Here is an 11904-nt window from a genome sequence, read left to right on the forward strand (position 1 = left end):
CAGTGTTAATAGGGCTAAACTGCAGAAAAAAAGTTTTGCTTCCTAAAGAAGGCAGAGATGACCTAGATCAGATCTGTCAACTCTGGTAGAGCCATTTTCATACTGACAATTCAAAGTACAAATGCACTTTAAAGGGGACTTAAGAACATAAGGAAAACCATACTGGGCCATCTAGCCCAACATCCTTTCTGATAGTGACCACTGTCTTACGGTTACTCACATTAGCTCTTTAATATCTGCACAGACAAGATAGGCTACCTATTGCTGGCATCTGTTTGCAGCAGAGATACACTGTACTTCAGTGGCAGTCAACCATTTTTTGTCAAGGCCCAGACTCCAGAGAAAACAATTATAAGTTAATAAGATTTCTGGAGTCCGTTCAAAAGCGTCTGGCAGTCCAGATTTGGCCCATGGCCCATCTATCGACTACCCCTGCTGTACCTGTTTACGTGTAGAGAAGGCAAGACCATGTTCAGACTATTTCTGAAAGTGTGGCTTTAAACACACACACTTCATCATGTTCCTCTCCTCCAAAATGCATAGCCACACACTAATTTAGCACACAGTTTACCAAGCAACATACAAAGGTAAGAATTTACAAGGAAATGAATTTGTAAACATGTCCAGCAAGTCACGTGGTCTTTACCAACAAAATTATCCTTTTTAAATATAATGCAGGGAAGATGAACTGAAGAAGGCATGCAATCTGAAATTTAATGCACACATTGGTGTCAGGACTTAAAAGGGACATCAACTTGAGTCACACTATCTGAACACTAACAGTCTTAGAATTAAACAAAGATTATAGATTAAAAACAAAATATGGAGAATCTCAAACTTACTTTATGCAAGATCAATTCCATTCCCCTCTTTCCACCCACCCCCACGGATCCTTCAGACTGCAGTGGGGGAAAAAGTAGGCATTTTAAAAACAATGTGATCATGATGGCGTAAAAATAGTCAGCGAGACTTGGGGATGAGGGGTGGTGGGACACAAACTACTTTTAGCTTATTTTAAAACTGATGTGATTTTGAAATGGAACCTAAAAAACTTTCCAGGTGAACAGATAAAAGATTTCAACTCAGGGAAAGGAGGTTGGAACAATATGGGTTCAACTGTTACACATCACCACCACCAGCTCTTCCTCTACCTGCACCTGTGGGAGACCCGACAGACAAGTATCTTAACCTTCAAAGCTTCCACCCAGGCCCCAGTCTTGACTTGCTGGCCATGTGGCCAGCATGTCCCTGCCAACAAAAGCCAGGTAAGGGAAACACCCAGTGTGAGAGGTCTGTTGGAGTCCCCCCTCAGGAAGCAAGTAAAAGCTGCAGAAAGATGGCTTGTATGCACATCATCCAAGAGCCCAGACTGCTGTGTGCATCCTGTTGATGAAACAACTGGGACAGAGGATGCTAGCCAACTACAGTGACACCAGAGGAGGAAGGAGAACTCATGCCTCTGTACCCTGCCCATTGGGTCAAGAAGCTGTATATTCTACTGGCAACAGAAGGAGAGAAGCAGATCCCACAATGGATAAGGAACCACCACCTTCCCCCAGGAACTGGGAGATGCATGGTCTTCACACTGAAGAGGAAACAATGGGTGCTGATGATCAGCGTAACAGGTATTCAGCTGCCACCCTAACAACAAAATGATATCCCATGAAGTGCGATGGATGCAGGCTCCAGGCAGGCAAGACATAATGGAAAGGGTGTCCCTCTGCCCACTACCACATGGTGCTCATCTTCATGGGCACTAATACTATTAGCAAGTATGCCCCTGAGCAGATCAACAGTGATTGCAGAGCTCAGGAGCAAGGATGGAGGAGTTCACGGAGCAGGTTATGTTCTAGTCCATCCTCCCAGTTGCAGGTAAGGACCCAAAGAGGGACACGTACATGTTGGACGTGAATGCAAGGCTGTAGAGAAGGTTTTAACAGGATGGCTTCAACTTTCTCGACCTCAGGATGTGGTCACAGGAAGGACTGCTAGGAAGAGATGTGGTCCATGGGGCCAAGAAGGAGAACAACAACATCTTTCCTCACCAACTCCATGAGGAGGGCTTTAAACTAGTTTCAAAGAGTGCAAGTGACAAAGCTCACAGACAAGAATAAAAAGGGACTTCAGCACAGAGCTAGATTTGGCGGGGGGGGCAGGATATGCAAAGTTGCAATAGGATGCTCGGAGCAAAGAGGAAAATCTGCTCAATATCAGATATCTATAAATAAATAGGAGAATGGGAAACAAACAGGAACCGGGGAACAAACAGGAACTAGAAGCATTAGTACATAAACTAAATTATGGTGTATTGACGGACTTGGTGGCATAAATCTCATGACTAGAATACTGGTACAGAGGAAGATAGATTGGTCACAAAGGAAAAAAGGAAGAGGATGTTGCATTATACATCAAGAATGTATACATTTGCTCTGCAGTCCACAAGGAGATGAGGGAGACAAGTTGAAAAATATCTGGATAAAGATAAACGAGAAAAAAATAAAGGTGATGTCATGGTAGGTGTCTATTACAGACCAGCAAATCAGGAAGAGAGGGTGGATGAAGCATTTCTAGAACGAACAGACAAATCCAATACCCAAGACCTGGTAGTAACGGGGGGCTTTAATTCAGCAACACACAATTTCCCTTAAACTTTTGCAATGTATTGGGGACAACATTTTGTTTCAGAAAGTGGAGGCTGTCCCCCTGGTTTCTTCCATTTTAGACTCTATTCTGACCAACAGGGAGAAATTGGTTGCAAATGTAAAGGTGGAAGCCAGCATGGCTTGAGGCAGAAACCTGAATTTGGCTCTAGGCCTTTTTACTTCTAACCATACAGGAACAAGAGATCCTGTCCTGAGCCCAAGAACTGTTCCACAGTCAGTTTCCCCATGTGTGTTATAAAGTGCTGAAGCTACAATGATGCAAGTTACACAGAGTGGCAGGTAAAGCCGGGGGGGGGGGGGGGGGGGGGGGGGAGAAGAGTTCTTTATCTCCTCTTCCTGAATCCTGCTGCTCCCCCGCCCTCCACTGCTGAACAGCTGTTCATAGCAGGTGGGAGGTGCTCAGAGGGAGGGGTGAGGGGAGAGCTGATCTGTGGGGCTGCTAGTAAGTGCTGAGCACCCACTATTTTTTCCCCCAGGGTGCTCCAGGGCTGGAGAACCCATGGAGTCAGCACCTATGCTCAGAGTAGTTATCAATAGTTCACTGTCAAACTGAAAGGGGAGGACCCAGTGGGATCCTTTCAGAGGTCAGTCCTGGGTCCAATACTATTCAATATATTAATTAATGATTTGGATAACAGAGTCAAGAGAATACACTCAAAATTTGTGGATAACACTGAGCTTCCAGGGGTTGCAAGCACTTGAGGACAGGATTAAAAATCAAAATGAACATAAAACTAGAGAATTGGTCTGAAATCAACAAGGACAAGGAAGGAATCAAGTGTACAGCCACACACTGGGGATTAACTGGCTATGCAGTAATACAGCTGTGATGTAGTGGCAAAAAAGGCTAATATTCTGAGGTGTATAACAGGAGTGTTGTATGCAAGATGCCGGAAGCAGCGTCCCGCTCTGCTCAGCCCTGGTCAACCTGCTACAGTGCTGTGTCCAGTTCTGGATGCCACATTTTAAGAAAGAGGTGGACAAACCTTCTGCAGAAAGGAAAATTTAGGGCAGATATTAGGAAAAACTTTCCAACTGTAAAAAGGTAGTTAACTCTGCGATAGGTTTCCAAGGGAGGTTATGGAATCCCAGTCATCGGAGGTTTTTAAGAACCATTTGGACAAGATCTATGTCAGAAATCTAGGTACATTTGGTCCTATCTCTGCACAGGTGGCTGGACTTGATGACTTATCAAGTCCCTTATCAAGGTCTATATTTCTACAAGAAACGGAAGTCACTGCTTTTCCACAGTGAATGGGAAAAAATTAACTATTGAAGATGAGTGCTAGAAAAGAGGCTTTGAGCTAAGATTCTGTTCATGAGAAACCTCAAATTGAGAGTTAATTATTCCACTCTAGTATTAATGAACGAAGTCAGTCCTGGAAAGCAAATCAAGAACACTACAGAAGGCCATCTCATGGTGCTAATTTTGTTCAATACACAAACATGCTTTCTCCCCAACCCATGAGTATCTAAAGTTGCAGCTACTGATATTCTTGTGCCTGGTACAGCTGTGCTTCTCATGTGCAAACTGCTGCAGTGTGCTGGTTGCTAGGGGAAACTGCCAATAACCTCAGTGTGAGGAAAAGATGCATTAATATCAGGAGAATGAAGAGCCAGTTTTTATTTAGGCTCACAGGACTCAGCCAAGTAAGGACTGAAGGTCTGTCGCCTAGAATTCTAAATGTGACATTCTAGCATCACAACAGGTTTACCAAATAGTGTTAAGTTTTGTCTGCATCCACACACTCTGGGAAACAGGCTGTGAAATGGAATTAGTAAACTGAATTAGTTATACAAGCAACAGTGAAATGGTGGCTTAATACAGTAGTATCTTGTATGACTGAGAGAAGTGTCAATACACTTACACTTCTGAAAGATTCAAACTGCATAATTTAAAGAAGGCATTCCATTGAAAAGTGGTGTAACCACTTCAGATCTAATAAACCTCTAGAGCCAGTTTTCAACCATTTTTCCGGTATTCTACAGATGTAAACACTCAGGAGTTCAATGACCAGTGAAGTGTTGATATCTGTATTTTTCCACTTAGGAAACATTTTATATTGAGTATTTGCCAGATTATTTTGATGAATGTTATCATTTGAATCTGCATATAGTATGCACACAGAATAGATTCTGATTAGAGCCGCTAGATGCTACTGTAAAAGTTTTGCACTCTTTTTCAGAGCTCTCTCAAGGCAGAGTGTGTACAAGAATCATGCAAACACTAAAATTCTTAGTCCATGGATATGTAAACTGTAGCATTTATCAAAATCAAGTGAAATGCATTCAGTCTCAACTGATACCGTACCGATCTAAACAATTATGGTGTTATTTTAGATACACACAATGTTGACTATTCCACATGCAAGAAAATGGAATATTCCAAGCTGGTCAGTTTAATGACTTTCCCTCACCAATTTAAATATAGGTATATACAAGACCAAACTAACCATTTTAACCAGACTTAAATTATTGCTTCAGTCTTGGATATTTTAAAGTTTAAGTCTTAATCTAAAGCACACTAACCCCTATACAAGAACAAAAGATGCCATATCTACTTCTGTTGTACATACATTCTCTTTCAAAGCTACAAAAACCACCAAACATTATGCAAAATTCTGCTCACTCATAACCCAGTCACTAAAAAATTAGTTGTTTGCCTCAGAGTATGCATGAGGCTTGCCAAACAGAAGCTCAGAGAATTTTAGTGTTATGTAATACACTAATCAATTTGCCTACATTTGCATCCACACAAGCTGTACAGCTAACAACCGAACAAGTGTTATCTTTGTGCAGCACATTAATATCCAGAAAATCTTTATGCATCATGTACTGGAATTAGCTTCACAGATTTATACATACAGTTGCAGCACCCAGAGTTCCCAGTCAGATCAGGGCCCTATAGTATTGGATTCTATTTAAAAAAAAAGAAAAATAGAAGTGACAACCTCTGCCCTGAAGAGTTTACAGTTAGATTTTGTTTTGGCCATACGCAAATGGCATTTAAGTCACAAAATTTTCTCACAAGAGGGTCGGGGCAAAATTCAGCCCCACTGTGTATAAATATTTTAATGCTAAAAGTATTTTGCAAATATATTCAGCAAAAATGAAGAGTAAATTTAAAAGTGGAAAATTCCAATCCAAAGTGGGACACTACTTACTTTCTAGTCAGTTTTGACCCTATTTTATTCTTTGGGTACTGTGTTGCTGTAACTGAAATGGAGCCTGGAGAAGATGAGAAGCTCTTTTGTGCCCAACAATTTGATGACAATTTATAATGTTCCTTGAATAAGTGGGTGCAAAAAAGCCACTATCCATGCTATAGATTGTACATTGCACTTATTTTTGCTGCTTGCCCGAATTGACTGAGCTCTGCTTTACAAGCTACCAAGTTCTTGTGAGTGGGGGGTGGAAGCATTACTCTACCTTTAGAAAAAAAAATGCATTTCCATAGTGGGAGTGTTTGTTCATTGTAAGTGTCTGGATTAGAGACCTTTCCTCACATACTAGTAGGCTCATTTAAATTAGGAGTACTACCTGCTGTTTGTTTCACAAAGAAAGAAAGCTGTACCTGACCATACCACAGTTTTGAAGGCAGTCCCAAAGAGGGCACCCATCCCAAAAAGCAGGTATGCAAGATCTGCATCAGAAACTGCCAATATTTTATGGCCTTAAAAGGAAGACTTCCACCACAAGGAATAATAAAGTGTCTGGAGACATCCATGTAAGTACCTGTGGATATGTGTACATTAAGCTACACTTGAACAGCATCTTTTGAACAAAAAAATCCCAAGGAGAGATACAGAGAAAGTGGAACATAGCAACTTTACAGAGCACAGCAACACTACGTATGTTTGACAGGATTCCAGGTTCCAGTACCCGGATCTTCCTCATATGGAAAGACCAAGGAGTCAGATGTTGGGGAAATGACCTCAGGAGTATGTGAGCAATGGCATGCGCAGTGCTAACTGCTTGATGTTTACTGGGACACTGGATCCTCAAAAAAGTCAGTCTGCATTTGGATGAGGGATTTAGTGTTTCATTTTGGATACTTTTATTAGGATAGGGGAAGAGTAATCAGGAACCTCCAATAACAGGATTGAAAATCCTCTAGCTTTTATTATAATAAAGAATTGTTCTGAGCAAATCAGATACAAAAACAGCCCCTGCAGCCTAGATAATGGTATGTGCTGCAGTGTGTGTATCCCACAATCAATTATGTATTAGGCTTTGCAGCATATGTAATAGCCCATTATTTTACAGATGGAACAGAAGCACAAAAAACAAACTTACAAAGCAGTATGTCCAACTATACCTAAAGGTAAAACAGTTCATTTGCTTTTCAACTGTGATTAGAGTTGATTTTAATACAGCTAGAGCAATAAAACAAATAAATGATCCTGTGAGTCTACATCATTAGTTCATTATCCTGTACAGTTCAGTTGTTTAACACAAAAGCCACAACAGCAAGATTTTAGTTTGCAAATTAAACATGTACTAGAAAGTCAGATTAGTCAGCATTTGCCATAGGATGTTAAAACGGTTTAGTGTTAAAATGAAGCCATTCCTTAAGTCAGGACTGCATCTAAAAAAGTAAAATACAGAAAACTAAAGGCATTTTTGTATATTCTTATATGTTCACCAATGACATTATGAAGCCAGACATATGAACTATGCTTTGAAGTTACTGAAAAATTAAGAGGGACACTAGAGCTTTGCTACAGGACAAGATTTTAGATAACCATTTCAGATTAAGTTCCTTACGTGAAAAAGGGAAGGTAAAAAACAGCAGTGTACACCATTTGATTACTAGAGAATGTGCTGGTGGATAGCATACCCATGGATCCTTATTCACACCAGTACATATTATTGGTAGACCTTCCAGCTACAGGTAAGTAGCAGTTAAGAACCAAGGACTTCTGCACCCTCTAGCCAAGGCAGTTTCCAGAAATGAAACTTATTTGTAAACAAATATAATCAGTATCACCAAGACAGAAAATAATGCACAGGGTAAGTATTTGATGACTTGTAGCCTCTGCGTCCACACTGGTAGAAATACTTAAAATATTAGAAAGGAATACAAAATCCTGCAGCATACTTTGCCTTTAAATGGCCATGCTCAACACACTAGCTAGCACTGTGTTTGGGAAGAGAAGAAACAGCAGATAAGAGAAAAATGTGGGGGGTCTTCTGCTAGGCTTTAAATAGAGCAATTCCATAATAAGTCATCTTTTGTAATGACTTCTAACTAACAGCTATACACAAGTAAAACTGAACCCTGGTCACTTTGCCCTGGGGGCCCTCTACCATCCTGTAAGAAATAATTTCTTCCTTTTTATAATTCAAGGGAAAAAAGATTGAAAAGTCCCACTGGTCTCAGTGTGGGCATTTCTCAAGTCTTCAGGAAAAAAGTATGAGTGTTCAGAGTTAACAGATGCCCAAAGGAAGATGAGGAAGCCTTTCGCTGGGGACTTCTGAGTAACAAGACAGGCCATCTAATGTATATGATGATAGGCTTCAAGAGAGGCGGGACTAGAAAGTAAAAATTCTGGCCCCAGAAAGTGAGACACACAAGACCTCTTGGAAGTTTGGACACACCTATAGGCAGATCTTGGCATTACACAACCAGAAAGGTATTGTTTGAGGTGGATGTCAAACATGTTGTAATTCAAAATTTTGGGGATTTCAGCACTAAATATCAACAAATTTAAAACTAATCTTAGGAAACAAGCAATTCATAAGCAACCTCTGGAAATAACTGCTAAGCAATATCAAGGCCAACAGCTTAGCAGGATTCAAAAAAGGATTAGACATTTATATGGATAACAATATCCACAATTACATCAGCTAGGATAAAAGTTTATAAAAAAGGATTAAAGAGATACCAACTCTCATGCTTCAGGACACGTCAGCAACTAACTGCAGTGCCATATCAGTCTCAGGAAACCTTCGTGATTGGAATGGAGCATTGGAAGCTAATTACAATGTTTAGAACAATGGGATAAACAATTTACTAAGGACTAGCATACAAAAACTTAAATCAAATCAGCTGAAATCAGCTCCCTTTAACTAAAATAACTAGGTTGGGTTGAAAAGTGCGTGTGGACAGTTATTTTGGAAAAACAGGTGGCTCAAAGTCAACCAGCTTTACCTAAATCAACTGTAACCACTTTCATTCACTGACTTGCAGCAAGACAACTAAACAGGCTTAAAGGTAATACCGTGTTATTTCAGTGCAATTTTTTGTGTGTAGACCAGCCTTAAATCTGACTGTATTACAACACAACATTTTTAGGATTCAAGGGAGCACTGAAGTGCTCCTGTCAGTGATTAAGTGTCATTTGGGGCTTGACTAGACTAGGCTTTTAAAGGTTCATCTTTAGAAACCTTGGAGGTTCAACCTCACCCAGCCTATGCTGTTTTAAAACGTATTAGCTAAAATGTACCTTTTACCCACCTTGTCAGTAATTTCACGGAGGTCAGGATGTTCTTTTGTTAATGAATAAGAAGTCAGATTTATAATTGTTCAGCACCCTGTGTGCTTTTGCAAGGGGTGCTTTATAAAAAAAAAAAAAAAAAAAAAGATCATTTAAACAAGATCTTAGTCACTGGAAGCACTGAGGTTCACCAAGCAGCAGTGTTCCCTCTAACTTTTCCTCACACGTGGAATGAATTATGTGCACCAATATGGAGGTGATGTGTCACACAAAATTCATTTGGCAGGGTGGGGCTGAGAGGTTTGAAGTGTGGGAGGGGGCTTAGTACTGGGGCAGAGGATTGGGGTGCAGGAGGGTGAGAGGGCTCCGAGATGGGATGAGGGGCTTGGGTGCAGGCTGCCCTGGGGCTATGGCAGGGAGAAAACTCCCCCCCCAGCAAAGGCATCTCTCCCTGCCACAGCCCTGAGTGCCTGCCCAGCACTTAATAGGGTGCTGCGCAGCTTAGAGGGAACTTAACCAAGCCGAATGAAGGGTTTTTGTTAATACTGCTATCAAATCTTGTTTCAGACAAATTTAAACACTTAGGTCTGACACTTGGGATATGTGCACTCATCCCACATGCAAGGTTCTTTAGGGACATTTAAAGCATGGGTTAGCCTTTTTAAAACATTTGGTTTCTGTTGCTCTTTAGAAAGCTGCTTAAATTTGATGTTAGACCTATGAAGTAAAGCGGGCCTTTTGGAATTGTGATAAAGGAAATTTTAATCATCAAAATTAGTGCCAGCTGAAATATCAGATTCTGAAAAGAACATGAAATAAGAGCATGAATACTCTAGTGCACAGTTTCAGAAAGATCTGATATACCAAGGTTCACATCGCTCCAGAGGCCAGTGTCAACTATGCCATGTTTTTTGTACCTCTTTTCACCATTTTAATAGAAAGTACCATACAAAGTTCAAAACAAGATTACTGGACCAACTGAATCTGAACAGGTCACTCTATCAATAGAAGGTAAGCTCTACATATTCATGCCTTCTACTAAGAATTGTAACTAAAAGCCTGTAAAAACATTAAGAACTCATATAATCCTGAGGCAGCATGATCCAAATAGGCAGAGCACAAGCGCAAGTCAGAACATTTGAGTTATATTCCCAGACCAGCCACTATTTCACTGTTCAACTTTAGGCATTTATTGAAATGTTTACCCTATATGATTTGCACCTATTTTAGATGCGACTTTTGAAAATGGGTCTCTGGCACTTTTACTGTAGGGCCTAATTTTCACACTTACTGAGCACTCACATTCAACTGAAGTCCATGGCAGCAGCAGATTCTCAGTTCCTCTGGAAAAAAAAGTTAGTTTCTTAATGCCTCTGCATCGGCAATACCTTCTTTAATTATTTGTATTACCGTAACAACTGGGAGTCCGAGTCATGTACCAGGATGCAATTGTGATAGGCACTATACAAACACAGGACAAAAAGATGGCCCCTGCCCTAAAGAGCTTACAATCTAAACGCAAGACAAGAGACTGACTGATGGACAGACAGACTGATGAGGGAATACAAGGAAACAACGAGACAACACTAGTTAGCATAACATGCAGTGGTCTCTGCCCACCAACAGCCTAACCGGTGTCAAGTCTTTTGTAGGCCTCATAGCCAAGGAGAGTTTTGAGGAGGGACTCAAAGGTTAACAATGAGGTAACGTTGCTGATATTTACTAGGATCTCCTCCCAAGCACGTGGGGCAGACATATGAGAAAGCACAAAGTTTAATGTGTGAGGAGTGGGCGCTGCCATCATGGCTAATCAGAGGCAAGCACCAATAGCTCAACAGCAAATGAGAGATAGGGTGGGGATTGACTATAAAGGGCCTTGAAAGTTAATAAAAGCAGCTTTGTGAATTCTTGTGATAACAGGGCCTACAAATGTACCTGAGTTGCGAGCTCAACTGTAAGTAGTATGTAAAGTTTATAAGATGTCATATCTTATAACAAACGTTAACTGGAAAAGGGAGGCAAAACTCAATTAGTCTAGTCTAAACAGAAGAGATCACTATGATGATTCAAGGACTGTGTTGAAGTTAAAACCAACAGATGTGGAGCCTGACGTTAGAGCCAAAATTGGTGTCAGATATTAAGCCTATTTGGTAGATAAAATAACGAGGGCATGGACGATTAAAGATCCAAAAGGGAGTGGTGGGTAGAAAATATTGTAGTGGAAAAAGAATAAATAAAAAACAGATGGAAATATAGATAAAGGCTATTGGACCAAGCTCCACCATTATGGCTGTCCCCCACAGGTTTCCTGGAACCATAGGCCTTCATCATCCTGATCCTAAGAGGTGCTCTGACCAGAAAAGGCCAGAGAGAGAGGGACCCCTACTAGTTCCTGATGAATCCCAAACATCTTCTGGAGTGACACTTACTTTCTCTCGTAACACCTAAGACACTCAAACAGGGAGTTTTTCCTTCTAAAGATGGTTTCCAGCTAAAGGGAAAAGGAAGAAGGGGATGTTGCTAAAATGAAAGCCATTTCATAATTTATATTTCAAATGCTTTAAACAGCTTTTCCTTCTTTTCTGCAGTTTTAGTGAAAAGGTTAAAAAGATTTTTAATGGTGTTTGTGCCATGGTGCCAGGCTTAGGTATCTGTATAACAATCCCCAGACCTCGCTGAACACTGTTTAATATTAAACAGATTGGGTTATGTTAACACTATTAGACCTTTTAATCCATTTCAATTAACAGAGTGCTTTGAGATCTATGGATGAAAGTTACAGTACATATCAAGAATTGGGT

General features: G+C 40.6%; 1 protein-coding gene across 1 annotated transcript in view; it reads right to left on the bottom strand.

Moving 5' to 3' along the window:
* Nucleotides 1–11528, bottom strand: part of UBE2R2 (ubiquitin conjugating enzyme E2 R2) — an 87971-nt gene extending 76443 nt beyond the window's left edge. Inside the window, exon 1 of the mRNA XM_032779856.1 lies at nucleotides 11490–11528. Within this exon, the coding sequence (XP_032635747.1) occupies nucleotides 11490–11513 (24 nt within the window). The 5' untranslated portion in view covers nucleotides 11514–11528. The remainder of the gene's footprint in view (nucleotides 1–11489) is intronic.
* Between the last annotated feature and the right edge of the window lie 376 nt (nucleotides 11529–11904).

The sequence above is a fragment of the Chelonoidis abingdonii genome, chromosome 6 (assembly GCF_003597395.2).
Source record: "Chelonoidis abingdonii isolate Lonesome George chromosome 6, CheloAbing_2.0, whole genome shotgun sequence".
In the NCBI taxonomy this organism is placed as follows: domain Eukaryota; kingdom Metazoa; phylum Chordata; order Testudines; family Testudinidae; genus Chelonoidis; species Chelonoidis abingdonii.